Raw genomic sequence first — 16,912 nt, 5'->3', positions numbered from 1 at the left:
CCAGCCTCATCTACACCACCATCTATAGCATGAGTAGGCCCAGCCTCTGCTGCCTGCGTCTCATTCCCCCCTGCACGTTGATCTTGATTTCCCCCACTGGCACTTGTGCCCTCATCTTGTCTACAGCCTTTATGTGCCTTTATGCCCAAAATCCCCACACTCAAAACACTGGCAAATCCCCACACACTGTGCTAGGAAACCCCACGTAGAGCTCCTCCCCATGCCCCACTTTAAAAATGCACATTTAACTGTTGCTCATTGTTATTCAGAAACATGAATACTTGCCTCCGGAATGAAACAACATGCTTAATGGCATCTGCCTGAAAACATGCCGACAGTACACAAAAACCGCTAGCAAACTTACAAAACCAACTCAGCTCTTTCCGGATTTGATCATCCATAATAAATGGAGGCAGATTTGCAACTACCACCCTAGTCGAAAGAGGAGAAATTGGCACTACCTACCAAATTTACTATTTTCATGAACACAACCACATCTTTGTTCATTCTGGATGCGGAATGTATGAATTCAGCTCCTGCCTGTTCGCAGACCGCGAGCTGAACCTCCTCCACCATATCAGGACACACCTGAATCCACGACGTAACGACAGTGTTTCCTCCGCGCTAGGCTGCGAAGCCATCACGCATACCACACCATTCAAATCCCCAGGAAACTAAAACTCTGTCCTCTTGCTCTTCCCTAACTTTGAAAAAAAAACTGTGGGTACCGCTAAACTAACAGTGTGTTGAACCTACACCATAGAAAATAACAATTTGAAGAAAAGACTAAGGAAAGAATCAAGAAAACAAGTACGGACAGAGCCCTCCACACGGCCTCTCAACTACAAACCACTCCCAGCATACACTGAAAGAGAGAGAGCGAAAGAAAGAGAGATGGAGAGACAGACATGAGACAGAGTGATAGTACAGATATGGGCTACATTAACTGAGGATACTGCTCTTGCTAGTATCACAGTTTTTTATTTAAGCTTATGTGTTGGCCTAGTGATACTAGCAAGAGCAGTGTGCGGGTTTCTCTTTTCTTTTAAGTTACGTCATTGTTACCATGCACTTTACAACCAGATAGCTCAAATATGCAAGTTCCTTTTTGAAATTTGAACTTCATTAAGTGGGGTAAATCAGAGATATACAATACAGTAGTAATATACAGTATATGGGTAGTAATATACAGTATATGGGTATAGGGGGTGATGTAATACAGTACCCAGTATAACACGTCGGTCCAGCCCTGGGTAGTGATGCACTGGTAGACAGTGAGCATAGCGAAGCCCAGGTTGTCAAAGTGTGTGATGCCGTTGTTGGGTCCGGCCCAACCTGCCCTACAGTCTGTCCCGTTGATGGTGCAGCGCCGCCCGTTCCCGGCTTGGGCACAAGGAGATGGCTTCTCATTCTCCACCGTGGCTATGATATCTGAAGGACAATTGGGGAAAATATATAGGCAGGGTGAGTGTGTGTACTTGTGCATGTATATGCATAAATGTGTGTTCTGTTCCTTACTTGTGCCTGTGTAGTAGCAGGTTTTGTGCATCTTGCACTTGAAGAGCTCCAGTCCCACGATGGCATAGATAGTGACCATGAAGAATACCAGCAGGGAGATGTGGAACAGAGGTAACATGGACTTCAGGATGGAATTCATCACCACCTGCAGGCCTGGAGGGTGACCACACATTATAAACGTCATAGGCCTTGTCGTCGACCAATGTTAACTTAATCAGACTGCAAACTCACTGGAATTATCCAAATCAAGTTGTATTTGACACTAGCCTTTCGTTCCAGTACTCTGCTGCCTGTGACTGGAACGAATTGCAAAATCCCTGAAGTTGGAGACTTTTATCTCCCTCACCAACTTCAAACATGTGCTATCTGAGCAGCTAACCGATCGCTGCAGCTGTACATAGTCTTATTGGTAAATAACCCACCCATTTTCACCTAACTCATCCCCATACTGTTTTTATTTATTTACTTTTCTGCTCTTTTGCACACCAGTATCTCTACCTGTACATGACCATCTGATCATTTATCACTCCAGTGCTAATCTGCAAAATTGTAATTATTCGCCTACCTCCTCATGCCTTTTGCACACAATGTATATAGACTCGCCTTTTTTTGTACTGTGTTATTGACTTGTTAATTGTTTACTCCATGTGTAACTCTGTGTTGTCTGTTCACACTGCTAAGCTTTATCTTGGCCAGGTCGCAGTTGCAAATGAGAACTTGTTCTCAACTAGCCTACCTGGTTAAATAAAGGTGAAATAAAAATAAAATAAAAAAATAAAATAGCATTGTCGCTGTAGGAAAGTGTTTTCGGAATATGGTTGTGGTGAGCACTAGGCTCCTCTCACCACCAACGTGCTCTCTGCTTCTTGTAATGGACACAACGTGCTCTCTGCTTCCTGTAACGGACACAACGTGCTCTCTGCTTCTTGTAACGGACACAACGTGCTCTCTGCTTCTTGTAACGGACACAACGTGCTCTCTGCTTCCTGTAACGGACACACCGTGCTCTCTGCTTCCTGTAACGGACACAACGTGCTCTCTGCTTCTTGTAACGGACACAATGTGCTCTCTGCTTCCTGTAACGGACACAACATGCTCTCTGCTTCCTGTAACGGACACAACGTGCTCTCTGCTTCCTGTAACGGGGGCAACGTGCTCTCTGCTTCCTGTAACGGACGCAACGTGCTCTCTGCTTCCTGTAACGGACACAACGTGCTCTCTGCTTCCTGTAACGGGGGCAACGTGCTCTCTGCTTCCTGTAACGGACACAACGTGCTCTCTGCTTCCTGTAACGGGGCAACGTGCTCTCTGCTTCCTGTAACAATGTGCTCTCTGCTTCCTGTAACGGACACAACATGCTCTCTGCTTCCTGTAACGGGGCAACGTGCTCTCTGCTTCCTGTAACGGGGCAACGTGCTCTCTGCTTCCTGTAACGGGGGCAACGTGCTCTCTGCTTCCTGTAACGGGGCAACGTGCTCTCTGCTTCCTGTAACGGACACAACGTGCTCTCTGCTTCCTGTAACTCTGGACACAACATGCTCTCTGCTTCCTGTAACGGACACAACGTGCTCTCTGCTTCCTGTAACGGGGGCAACGTGCTCTCTGCTTCCTGTAACGGGGGCAACGACTGTAACGGAAACGTGCTCTCTGCTTCCTGTAACGGACACAACGTGCTCTCTGCTTCCTGTAACGGACACAACGTGCTCTCTGCTTCCTGTAACGGACAAAACGTGCTCTCTGCTTCCTGTAACGGACAAAACGTGCTCTCTGCTTCCTGTAACGGGGGCAACGTGCTCTCTGCTTCCTGTAACGGGGGCAACGTGCTCTCTGCTTCCTGTAACGGGGCTCTCTGCTTCCAACGGGTGCTCTCTGCTTCCTGTAACGGGGGCAACGTGCTCTCTGCTTCCTGTAACGGGGGCAACGTGCTCTCTGCTTCCTGTAACGGGGGCAACGTGCTCTCTGCTTCCTGTAACGGGGGCAACGTGCTCTCTGCTTCCTGTAACGGGGGCAACGTGCTCTCTGCTTCCTGTAGCGTCTGCTAAATGACTTAAATGTAATGTAAATGTAACGGACACAACGTGCTCTCTGCTTCCTGTAACGGACACAACGTGCTCTCTGCTTCCTGTAACGGACACAACGTGCTCTCTGCTTCCTGTAACGGGGGCAACGTGCTCTCTGCTTCCTGTAACGGGGGCAACGTGCTCTCTGCTTCCTGTAACGGGGGCAACGTGCTCTCTGCTTCCTGTAACGGGGGCAACGTGCTCTCTGCTTCCTGTAACGGGGGCAACGGGCTCTCTGCTTCCTGTAACGGGGGCAAAACGTGCTCTCTGCTTCCTGTAACGGGGGCAACGTGCTCTCTGCTTCCTGTAACGGGGGCAACGTGCTCTCTGCTTCCTGTAACGGGGCAACGTGCTCTCTGCTTCCTGTAACGAGGGCAACGTGCTCTCTGCTTCCTGTAACGGGGGCAACGTGCTCTCTGCTTCCTGTAACGGGGGCAACGTGCTCTCTGCTTCCTGTAACGGGGCAACGGGCTCTCTGCTTCCTGTAACGGGGGCAACGTGCTCTCTGCTTCCTGTAACGGGGGCAACGGGCTCTCTGCTTCCTGTAACGGACACAACGTGCTCTCTGCTTCCTGTAACGGACACAACGTGCTCTCTGCTTCCTGTAACGGGGGCAACGTGCTCTCTGCTTCCTGTAACGGGGGCAACGTGCTCTCTGCTTCCTGTAACGGGGGCAACGTGCTCTCTGCTTCCTGTAACGGGGCAACGTGCTCTCTGCTTCCTGTAACGGGGGCAACGTGCTCTCTGCTTCCTGTAACGGGGGCAACGGGCTCTCTGCTTCCTGTAACGGACACAACGTGCTCTCTGCTTCCTGTAACGGGGGCAACGTGCTCTCTGCTTCCTGTAACGGGGGCAACGTGCTCTCTGCTTCCTGTAACGGGGGCAACGTGCTCTCTGCTTCCTGTAACGGGGGCAACGTGCTCTCTGCTTCCTGTAACGGACACAACGTGCTCTCTGCTTCCTGTAACGGGGGCAACGTGCTCTCTGCTTCCTGTAACGGGGGCAACGTGCTCTCTGCTTCCTGTAACGAGGGCAACGTGCTCTCTGCTTCCTGTAACGGGGGCAACGTGCTCCTCTGCTTCCTGTAACGGGGCAACGGGCTCTCTGCTTCCTGTAACGGGGGCAACGTGCTCTCTGCTTCCTGTAACGGGGCAACGGGGCAACGTGCTCTCTGCTTCCTGTAACGGGGGGCTCTCTGCTTCCAACGGGCTCTCTGCTTCCTGTAACGGACAAAACGTGCTCTCTGCTTCCTGTAACGGGGGCAACGTGCTCTCTGCTTCCTGTAACGGGGCAACGTCTCTCTGCTTCCTGCAACGGGGCAACGGGCTCTCTGCTTCCTGTAACGAGGACAAAGTTCTCATACTTAGAATTTAGACATATTGTTTGCAGAGTTTACAAACTAGGCTACACTAGTGAGAAAAAAGTTTTGGTTATTTTGTACATTTCTCTGATGTCTTTTGTTTGGATCGCTCCGTGTTTGTCTGGTTTCTCCGTCACGCCAAGGCGCCAAATACTGAGATAGAACGCAACAAATACATGGTGTCACGTGACTCCTCAGAGTCAGTATCCTATTCCTACTGCGAGTTGAGATAGAAGTGTTCAGTTTAGGAACTGTGATGTTATATCATAATTAAGTATAATTTTGACTCATTTTTTTATGTAATGATTGATATGGCAATTGCCCTAAATGAACCAGTTTCTTGGTAATTGCCCATTTGGTTGGGCCCAGTGCATACAATAGGCCTTGTGTTTGAGGTCCTTAAAGGCAGATTCATTTTGGTTTCTCAAGGGGAGGCTGTCTTGCCCTATATACCTGTGTCCATTCAGGACTGGTTAAGCCAGATTCAGAGGCTGTTTATTTTGACTGTTGCCATTGTATCTATATTGTAAAACTATGATTACTTTTTGTTTGAATATGTTGTATTATATGGATCACCAAGACTTGTAAATAAATCTATACTTTAACCTGCCTTGCCTTCTGCTGATTTCATGCCCTTATGACTGCTACAAGGTCTCTATTTTACAGTGATCCTTACTCGGGACTCCAGAGACCAGCCTGAGGGGCCGGAGCACCCTGAACGCCCTGAGGGCCTTCATATCGAAGCCTCCTCCCTTCTCCCCTGGTTGAGCCTCCACACCACTGATATAGGTGATGGAGTCACCGATGACTGCGAACAGCCTGGAGAGGGAGAGAATGGGGGGAGGATAGGGAGAGGGGGAGAAGAGAGGGGAGAGGAGAGACAGAGGGAGAGGGAAGAAGTTCAAAGATAGAGGAGCACAAAGGGAGATAAACAACATCATATGGGTTCACAGAAAGAAAAGTTATAGCATGGCAGTACATTTCCATCTCCATATCCGTTGTCCCTACTTACCCAACAGACACACAGACAAAGTCCAGTATGTTCCAACAGTTCCGTAGATATGCATTCTCGTGAAATAGAAATCCATAGGCTACTATCTTTAGAAAGCACTCTATGGAGAAGACGATGAGGAAGATGTACTCCAGGCTTTCCTGTAAAACATCAATGACGGCTTGTTAGGGTATCATGAAGTACTAACTACAGTTCCCATATTTCTATGTGTAATGGACTACAATTCATTGATTCCGCTTGGTAGCAAATGCTCCAAACATGCTATAACTGATAACAACTATTTTTAGTATATTATTTTTACACTACACAGGGAATATTGAGTCATTTTGTAGTATTTACAAGAGTTAATCTGACTAAGTCATTGATCCTGCTTGGTAAAAATCCCCCAGTAAAGCTCCCTGATCTGTGTATTTGTGTCTCTCCTCTCCCATTACAGGCCAGGCAGACAGGGAATGGCCCCGCTGACTAACAACTGAACACTTCAGAGCCAAGGTCCCTAAAATGGCACCTACTCACTCACCGCCCTGTCTGATTTTATTAACCCTTCACATCCCTCACATAATACTCAGACAGCACCCAGGTCTCCCTCCAGACAGAGCTTCCTTATCTCAGTGGGACTTATTGTTTAGAGATAATGGTTATTAGTATACACAATTATCTGCCTTCATTTTTTTTAAATCTACAAAGCAGTATATCAATTAATCAGGCTACTTATTTATATTTTACGGTCTGTTACATAGGGGCTCTTGACTTACAAGACATCTAATTTGTATATACTTTTGTGCCTGTATCATAACTTGGCAAATGAACTTAAAGTTGAACTTGAAACGGGATCTTGAGCGTGGGCAAGCGATAAATACGCCTGCGATGACAGATACACCAGCAAGTGGCCATGGGTAACATGTTCTATTTGAGGTATGATTTCTTAATAGGGCCTGACTATTTATCCCACCAGGGTAAGGGCATGTGTAAGCAGTTTCACAGCGTAAAAACAATACCTTTAATAACGCTTCAAAGTGCTGTACTGTATGTAGCACAGTGAACCTAAATTACACTGGGGTTAGATTCTGTCAAGTCATGAACATTCCTATAGGGGCATTTATAGAATGTGTCTTTGGGTTTCACATACTAACACACGCACACACGCACACACACACACACACACACACACACACACACACACACGCACGCACGCACGCACGCACGCACGCACGCACGCACGCACACACACACACACACACACACACACACACACACACACACACACACACAAACATATTGATTACATGATGCGGCTCAACAGTGGCGTCACACATTCCTCTGGTGCCCCACTGAGTCCATGTGGTGTGGTAGGTGGACGGAAGAGGGGCCGTCTATATATATAGCCTTTACACACCCAGCTGAGGGGAGGGGACCAGGAGGGGGAGAGGGAGCACCTGTCCCTCTCAGTCAACTGGGACATTATGCTGCAGGGACAGGGCCAGTCTCTCTATGGGTCTGTGCTTTACAGGTAAAAAAGCTTTTGTAACCTGATGGCCACTGCTCTGGTGTGAACAGAATCCCTCTGTCTCTGACATCACAAAGTGGCCCAGGTTAAGATCCGTAGAACAGACATCATGACGAGAAGGAACAAATTATGTTTTTTAAGCAAAGAGGCAATTTTGGAATCGGTTGCATCAAGCTCACAGCTATACATTTTTCTCTACTGTAGCCTAAGCTGCAATTGCAAACATGTAAAGTTTGAATCTGGATCACTGCTATTTCAGCAACTCTATGAAACTCTCTTTCCTCTCTATCTATCCTATCCCAAAAATAAAGCAAAAACATACGAGAGGAGTGGGACAGCCCCACTCCTTAAAAAAAGAAGAAGAAGAAGAAAATGAAATGTTGCCATGCTACTGTACAGCTGTAGCTTATCAGAAGAGAAGACCCAGCACAGCATCAGTCTGTATTTCCTTCATGATACTGTTCTTATGCCTACTCTCTCGTGGATGTCTGTGAGCTAAAAAAAATTACCAGCCTTTATTAGGGATGCAAAAAATATCCTCTTGGAGATGGCCTTTGATGGGTAGACAACTTAGCTCTAGTACAATCTGACCCAGCATTTCACAGCCTATAATAACTGAGACCACTATAATTATCCATAACAGTATTCCAACTAGTACACCACAGTATAACAACACTACAACAGCACTTGTAAATCTTGCACTGATGTTACATTAAAAAAAAACATATTTTTCTTTTCAGTACACACAATATTTGAAAAGTGCACATTCAGCCATGGCGAAAGGTGAACTGTATCTTAGATCATTCAAAAAGCCAGACCCCAAATAGCACAAGTCATTACAGTTACAGAACACCCCATCCCTTCCACCTACAGGCAGATGAAACTGAGCCTGGATCTGTGTCTCTGTAACTGTAAGTGACGGATGACTGAGATACTGCAGGCATCAGGTCAGTGGTTCCACCCCAGCCAAAGCATATGGCAGCTGCTTCTCATGTGGCTGATTAAGAAAACTGCACACCCCCTCACTACATGATTCTCAGTAATAGGGTGTAGTGGGCCGAAAAGTATCCCTGTTCATTCCTGTCCTCACCCTGCTTCAACACGGCTGGATTCATACACCAAGCAACATCATCCCAGAGGACATGGACATAGTACAGTATATTGATGCATCATCAGGTTTCTCTGACACACAAATATACTCATATTGTACAGCAGTCTACACTCACACATGTCCACTGATGATGACATACAGAGATGATAGGGTGCAGGGCTTCTTCACGTCTGTTTTGACAACCTCTATATTTATCTCCTGACTGGGTCACTCAGAAATAGACATCTCGGTCTACCCATTTCTTAAATGGGCATTTTGTGGTTGAATTCATTATATTTTTCAGACAAAACTCAAAATGAGTAGAACTATCATAGTTGGATAGCAGTTAGTTCCAGTCTGGCATCAGGCCCACAACATTTCAATCCTTTGCTGCTAGATCAAATTGCACTGAAACTGGATTACACCAAACATCCAGGCCTTCGTGCCTGTTATAAGTCATGAGAAGTGGAGCCAAGATGGCCACACTAGGCTCCAGATCCCAGTCTGATTGATTTATGAACTGTGCTCCTACAACAGAACGGTGACCAATTTGCAGCAGGGCCACGAAATAAACAGCTCATTCACCTCCATGTTTGAGGCATGAATGCGGTGCTCACTACACATTCAGACATACATGTTCTGTGTATTCATGTCAGACAGGGAGGCTTCCTGTGAAAACCCTGCTTCCCAACCTCAATTCATTCAACCACAACTAGTAGAATAAGATGCTCTGCATCATATGAGATGTGAGATGGGTTCTGGGTCCATACGGGTCCATACTCACCAGGTTACTGTTGGTGTTGTTGCTGTCCTCCTCAGGCATGGGAAGAAACACAGCCAGGGCCACACAATTGGCAAAGATGGTCAGCAGGATAATGATCTCGAAAGGTCTGAAGGCAAACACTTAGGAAAGGTTCAACTTACACTGTTTACACACATCCAGTGGATTACAGAGATGCAAGTACTAGCGGAAAAATTACCCAATTGTCATACTTGAGTAAAAGTAAAGATACCTTAATAGAAAATTACTCAAGTAAAAGTGAAAGTCACCCAGTAAAATCTTACTTGAGCAAAATTCAAAAAGTATTTGGTTTTAAATGTACTTAAGTATAAAAACACTCATACATCATACATCATCATACCCAACAATCATACATCATTTACAAACAAAGCATTTGTGTTTAGTGAGTCCACCAGATCAGATGCAGTAGGGATGACCAGAGATGTTCTTTTTAAGTGTGTGAATTAGACCATTTTCCTGTCCTGCTAAGCATGTTAATGCGTACTTTTGGGTGTCAGGGAAGATGTATGGAGTAGAAAGTACATTATTTTCTTTAGGAATGTAGTGGAGTAAAAGTAGAAGTTGTCAAAATGATAAATAGTAAAGTAAAGTACAGATACCCCAAAAAACGACTTAAGCAGAACTTTCAAGTATTTTTTACTTAACTAGGTACTTTACACCACTGGATGCAAGATGTATAGTATTAATATAATTTCAAAAGACAGTGAGATGCTCACAGAGTATCTAAACGGTGTGTGGGGTATGCTCATTTATTTTCAAACACACAGGAACACACTGATATGACCTAACCAAGCAGTATGGATGGATATGGATAACTATTCCACTGTTCGAGGCCTTCAGGTAGCACACATGCATCTCGATGAGATCTTACAACCTCACCCAACTATCAGATGACTGATCTAAATAGCCTTAAGGTGTACAGTATGGTTTAACAGGCCTCGTATTACAGTGAACTCGTGCTCTAGCTAGTTTTGTGTCAGTTGTTTGTCCAGGGCTACAACAACAATGTGTGCTGTTCAGGGGTATTGGAGGAGCTGAGAAACACTAGGTTACTGGATAACTATTAACAGCGTAACCATTGTAATCTTGGCAATCTGAATCATAAAAATGTGAGTCATCAATAAAGTGAGTCTGCTGTATGTGCATGTTAGTGCCACCCGACCCCTCAATAGAGACGTCCCCGTATCTAAAACACTGGAAGACGTTTGAGGCCAACACAATGGGTCAGTTACAAGAAAATCTGACCTATTTACATTGCCACCTGTGGTAAAGATCAATCAATCAATCAAATGTATTTATAAAGCCATTTTTACATCAGCAGATGTCACAACGTGCTGTACAGAAACCCAGCCTAAAACCCCAAACAGCAAGCAATGCAGATGTAGAAGCATGGTGGCTAGGAAAAACTCCCTAGAAAGGCAGGAACTTAGGAAGAAACCTAGAGAGGAACCAGGCTCTGAGGGGTGGCCAGGCCTCTTCTGGCTGTACCGGGTGAAGATGGTGGAGAGTTCAAATATCTGGCTCCCTTCAGTACAGCACATTCAAATGGTCAATCTTGTGTAGTATTATACTTCTGGATGTGTATTAAATACAAAGCCATATTCAGGGTACTATCATGGATGATATACCACAACTACATTATCATCACCATTCCATTCTTGTGGGCCGGCTAAGGATTATTGGTGTCTCTGAGGGATCTTTGGCCTGGTTTGCTAACTACCTCTCTCAAAGAGTGCAGTGTATATAGTCAGAAAATCTGCTGTCTCAGCCATTGAATGTCACCAAGGTAGTACCCCAAGGCTCAATCCTAGGCCTCACACTCTTCTCAATTTACATCAACAACATAACTCAGGCAGTATAAAGCTCTCTCATCCATTTATATGCAGATGATACAGTCTTATACTCAGCTGGCTACTACCCGGATTTTGTGTTCAATGCTCCACAACAAAGCTTTCTTAGTGTCCAACAAGCTTTCTCTACCCTTAACCTTGTTCTGAACACCTCCAAAACAAAGGCCATGTGGTTTGGTAAGAAGAATGCCCCTCTCCCCACATGTGTGATCACTATACCTCTGAGGGTTTAGAGCTTGAAGTAGTCATCGCATACAAGTACTTGGGAGTATGGCTGGACGGTACACTGCCTTTCTCTCAACACATAACAAAGCTGCAGGCTGAAGTTAAATCTAGACTTGGTTTCCTCTATCGTAATTGCTCCTCTTTCACCCCAGCTGCCAAACTAACCCTGATTCAGATGACCATCCTACCCATGCTAGATTAATTTATATGATTTATAGATTGGAAGGTAAGGGTGCTCTCGAGCGGCTAGTTGTTCTTTACCATTTGGCCATCAGATTTGCTACCAATGCTCCTTATAGGACACATCACTGCACTCTATGCTCCTCTGTAAACTGGTCATCTCTGTATACCCGGCACAAGACCCACTGGTTGATGCTTACTTATAAAACCCTCTTCGGCCTCACTACCCCCTATCTGAGATATCTACTGCAGCCCTCATCCTCCACATACAACACCCATTCTGTTAAAGGTCCCCTAAGCACACACAGCCCTGGGTCACTCCTCTTTTCAGTTTGCTGCAGCTAGAGGCTGGAACGAGCTGCAACAAACACTCAAACTGGACAGTTTTATCTCAATCTCTTCATTCAAAGACTCAATCATTGACACTCTTACTGACAGTTGTGGCTGCTTTGTGTGATGTATTGTTGTCTCTACCTTCTTGCCCTTTGTATTGTTGTCTGTGCCCAATAATGTTTGTACCATGTTTTGTGCTGCTACCACTTTGTGTTGCTACCATGTTGTTGTTAGGTTGTGTTGCTACCATGTTGTTGTCATACTGTGTTACTACCATGCTGTGTTGTCATGTGTTGCTGCTTTGCTACGCTGTTGTCTTAAGTCTCTCTTTATGTAGTGTTGTGTTGTCTCTCTTGTTGTGATGTGTGTTTAGTCATATATTTATTTTGTATTTAAAAACATTTTTTAAATCCCAGGCCCCCGTCCCCCAGGAGGCCTTTTGCCTTTATGTAGGCCGTCATTGTAAATAAGAATGTCTTCTTAACTGACTTGCCTAGTTAAATAAAGGTTAAATAAATCAAATAAATACAAATCATGCTGTGCCCTCTCAGACTGCAGTACCCAGTCCCGCCACCAATCTGTATCTGAGGCAGCGTTCTCACAGCTGAGCATGTCTGTTTTTAGGCTGTGACGAGGGAGGACAGGTGTCCGTACAACCCCAGGAATATCATTACGCCGCCACTTTAACAAGCTCATATTTTACATGTCCAAAAATGTCCATCAACGGCTTTATCCAGACCACCATGTGGAAAACACTACTGGGTTATCCAGACCACCATGTGGAAAACACTACTGGGTTATCCAGACCACCATGTGGAAAACACTACTGGGTTATCCAGACCACCATGTGGAAAACACTACTGGGTTATCCAGACCACCATGTGGAAAACACTACTGGGTTATTCAGACCACCATGTGGAAAACACTACTGGGTTATCCAGACCACCATGTGGAAAACACTACTGGGCTGAAGTGGCCATCAATACAAGACCAAACTAAAGGTGCATTATCAGTGTCATCAACAGTCATTTGCTATCCTGCAAGTCCAAACACAGGCTTCACTATCTGGCCATGTAAGAAACAATAGAAGTGCAGTGCTTTCAAACCATGAATGCCTAAGAGCATGACCCTGCTTCATGGTTAAAACCTTTTGATACCTAGTCTGTTTGTGCTGTGTTGACAAGACAGCACAAACAGATCTGGGACCAGGCTACATCATATCTACATGACTCTGAGCATGGCTATCAAGTGACAACCCATCCCATTTTCCCACACACTCCTGTCCCCTGACCCCTGGCCCCTGGCCCCTGACCACTAAAGGATACTTCCATTCCACGATGTTAATGGCAGCCTTGCGGAAAGGGTTCTTCAGCGTGAGGAAGAAGAGAGAGCGCGCGGGCCGAGGGTTTCCTCCAGTGGCCAGGAGCTTCTTTAGCTTCTCCTTCTGCTTTCTCTTCAGAGTTTCCTCGTCCATAATGTAGGACTGCAGGTTCGGTTCGCCACCACTGTCCCCCATCTTGACTCTACCTGGAAAGTTTGGATGAAGTGAAGTCGGTCCCTAAAATGGCCTCCGCAGCCAGCCACCTACTGTACTCCCAAAAGGATCTGGTCCTCCAGATATTGGCCCAAGGTGGCCCAAGTGAAGATGGTTGCCTTCGGTGCTGTATTCCACCAGGTCAGCTAGCTCAGCTAATCTAGGTCTGCTCTGACAAGGTAATCCTACTAGTTCTCTTCATAACCTGCTGGGTCTGCTCTCCTCTCTCCTCTCTGCTGTCTATATCTCCCTGTCCTCTTTCTTGGTCATACACTCTATGACTGACAGTGTCTGACTGTCTCTCTCCTGTTCCCCTCTCTCTCCGCCCCCCCCTTCTCTCTCCCTTTCTGATACGACAGGACTGTGCCTCTCTGTGAGAGTATTGGTTGGAGGAACAGTTGGTCAGCGGAATAATAAATATAGACAATCATTGTCATTCTGCTGTGGAGGGGTGACATGGGGGGCGTGTGTGTGTGTGTGTGTGTGTGTGTGTGTGTGTGTGTGTGTGTGTGTGTGTGTGTGTGTGTGTGTGTGTGTGTGTGTGTGTGTGTGTGTGTGTGTGTGTGTGTGTGTGTGTGTGTGTGTGTGTGTGTGTGTGTGTGTGTGTGTGTGTGTGTGTGTGTGTGTGTGTGTGTGTGTGTGTGTGTGTGTGTGTGTGTCCATGACAGTGAAGGATGACTTGTGCTTTCCTATTTTATGAAGAGAGCGGTTAAGGCCTAGCTAGTGGTGAGACACCGGTTAAGGCCTAGCTAGTGGTGAGAGAGTGGTTAAGGCCTAGCTAGTGGTGAGAGAGTGGTTAAGGCATAGCTAGTGGTGAGAGAGTGGTTAAGGCCTAGCTTGTGGTGAGAGAGAGGTTAAGGCCTAGCTAGTGGTGCGAGAGTGGTTAAGGCCTAGCTAGTGGTGAGAGAGAGGTTAAGGCCTAGCTAGTGGTGAGAGAGAGGTTAAGGCCTAGCTAGTGGTGAGAGAGTGGTTAAGGCCTAGCTAGTGGTGAGAGAGAGGTTAAGGCCTATCTAGTGGTGAGAGAGTGGTTAAGGCCTAGCTAGTGGTGAGAGAGAGGTTAAGGCCTAGCTAGTGGTGAGAGAGTGGTTAAAGCCTAGCTAGTGGTGAGAGAGTGGGTAAGGCCTAGCTAGTGGTGAGAGAGTGGTTAAGGCCTAGCTAGTGGTGAGAGAGAGGTTAAGGCCTAGCTAGTGGTGAGAGAGTGGTTAAAGCCTAGCTAGTGGTGAGAGAGTGGGTAAGGCCTAGCTAGTGGTGAGAGAGTGGGTAAGACCTAGCTAGTGGTGAGAGAGTGGGTAAGACCTAGCTAGTGGTGAGAGAGTGGGTAAGACCTAGCTAGTGGTGAGAGAGTGGGTAAGACCTAGCTAGTGGTGAGAGAGCACTGGCCTTAGCCTCTACGCCCAAAAACGTTGGATGTCTGGGCACTTACCAGTAGTGTGTTTTATTCAAGCATACTTTCACTGTCATCCATTAGTGGTCACTTCTCTGGTCTTTCCCCAGCTACTACCAAATAGTAGGGGGATAATAGTCTTGATTTCCTCCCAGATTGCCCCTAAAAGGATAAAGAATGCATTCTTTTGGAGAACACCATTGTGTTCATCAGAGTCTCATCGTTCCATAGAGTGATTAGATTGTAGAACAAACCGTTTGAACGCTACAGACATAAGTTAACATATCGGCAGTACCAACTTCAGACGAGTCCTGTGACACTTGTAGGGGTCGTAGAGCAAAACAGAGAGCACGATTGTGTTTGACATCTTTCCATAGAGTGGTTAGTATGTAGGCAAACCATTTTCATGAGAAGACCAATTTTCGGGATGTCTCCTGCTCTGACAAACAGCATTGTAGCTCTGACACTTTCCACCGCAGATGCGGAAGGCCGACATAAGCGGATGTGTTGGATTGAGACACAGCCCATACAAAGAAAAGGATATCTCTAGTTTAAGGCCAGGCACCACACCCTATTAAGGATTTAAAAAAAAAAATCTTAATCATATCAGAATCAACATTTACCAGTTGAATGTAGACATAATATAATATATATTTTGATGTAGTAACTATTTTTGGTTACGACATGATTCCATATGTGTTATTTCATAGTGTTGATGTCTTCACTATTATTCTACAATGTATAAAATTCTACAAATAAAGAAAAACCCTTGAATAAGTAGGTGTGTTCAAACTTTTGACTGGTATTTAAAAAAAACTGGAAAATCAAGTTTTGACTGCACTGCCCCTTTAACTTCACCAATCGGGATTAATGCCTATACTTAACCATCAAAAGTCAACGTTTATCACCCCCGGACAAATGTCAAATATTGACTGTGTCAAACCATGAGATCTTGTTGGAATTATTGCCAGTGAGATCTACACTACTGTTCAAAAGTTTGGGGTCAATTAGAAATGTCCTTGTTTTTGAAAGAAAAGCAAATTGATCAGAAATACAGTGTAAACATTGTTAATGTTGTAAATGACTATTGTAGCTGATTTTTATGGAATATCTACTTAGGCGTAAAGAGGTCCATTATCAGCAACCATCACTCCTGTGTTCCAATTGCACGATGTGTTAGCTCATCCAAGTTGATCATTTTTTGGGGCTGCAGGGTAGCCTAGTGGTTAGAGCGTTGGACTAGTAACCGGAAGGTTCCGAGTTCAAACCCCCGAGCTGACAAGGTACAAATCTGTCGTTCTGCCCCCATGAACAGGCAGTTAACCCACTGTTCCCAGGCCATCATTGAAAATATGAATGTGTTCTTAACTGACTTGCCTGGTTAAATAAAGGTTAAGAAAAAAAAAATTTAAAAGGCTAATTGATCATTAGAAAACATTTTTGCAATTATGTTAGCACAGCTGAAAACTGTTGTTCTGATTAAAGAAGCTCTAAAATTGGCCTTCTTTAGACTAGTTGAGTATCTGAAGCATCAGCATTTGTGGATTACAGGCTTAAAATGGCCAGAAACAAAGAACTTTCTTCTGAAACTCGTCAGTCTATTGTTGTTCTGAGAAATGAAAGTTATTCCATGTGAGAAAATGCCAAGAAACTGAAGAAACAATGCTGTGTACTACTCCCTTCATAGAACATCGCAAACTGGCTTTAACCAGAATAGAAAGAGGAGTGAGAGGCCCCGGTGCACAACTGAGCAAGGGGACAAGTACATAAGAGTGTCTAGTTTGAGAAACAGATGCCTCACAAGTCCTCAACTCGCAGTTTCATTAAATAGTACCCACAAAACACCATTCTCAACGTCAACAGTGAAGAAGCGACTCTGGGATGCTGGCCATCTAGGCTGTGTCCAGCATACAATAGTCATTTACAATATTAACAATGTCTACACTGTATTTGTGATCAATTTTATGTCATTTTAATGGACAAAAATGTGATTTTCTTTCAAAAACAAGGACATTTTTAAGTGACCCCAAACTTTTGAACGGTAGTGTAAGTCAACA

General features: G+C 45.3%; 1 protein-coding gene across 1 annotated transcript in view; it reads right to left on the bottom strand.

Annotated features, from left to right (window-relative positions):
• Positions 1–13,734, bottom strand: part of LOC135541587 (dihydropyridine-sensitive L-type skeletal muscle calcium channel subunit alpha-1-like) — a 46,846-nt gene extending 33,112 nt beyond the window's left edge. The window contains exons 1-6 of the mRNA XM_064967894.1: positions 13,263–13,734; positions 9,332–9,437; positions 5,951–6,090; positions 5,615–5,757; positions 1,519–1,671; positions 1,226–1,431 (exon numbers count right to left, since the gene is read on the bottom strand). Coding sequence (XP_064823966.1) covers positions 1,226–1,431; positions 1,519–1,671; positions 5,615–5,757; positions 5,951–6,090; positions 9,332–9,437; positions 13,263–13,453 — 939 coding nt within the window. The 5' untranslated portion in view covers positions 13,454–13,734. The remainder of the gene's footprint in view (positions 1–1,225; positions 1,432–1,518; positions 1,672–5,614; positions 5,758–5,950; positions 6,091–9,331; positions 9,438–13,262) is intronic.
• Between the last annotated feature and the right edge of the window lie 3,178 nt (positions 13,735–16,912).

Source organism: Oncorhynchus masou, chromosome 6, assembly GCF_036934945.1.
Source record: "Oncorhynchus masou masou isolate Uvic2021 chromosome 6, UVic_Omas_1.1, whole genome shotgun sequence".
NCBI lineage: Eukaryota > Metazoa > Chordata > Actinopteri > Salmoniformes > Salmonidae > Oncorhynchus > Oncorhynchus masou.
Note: the sequence above shows the minus strand (reverse complement) of the source record. Positions and strands in the feature narration are given on the sequence as shown.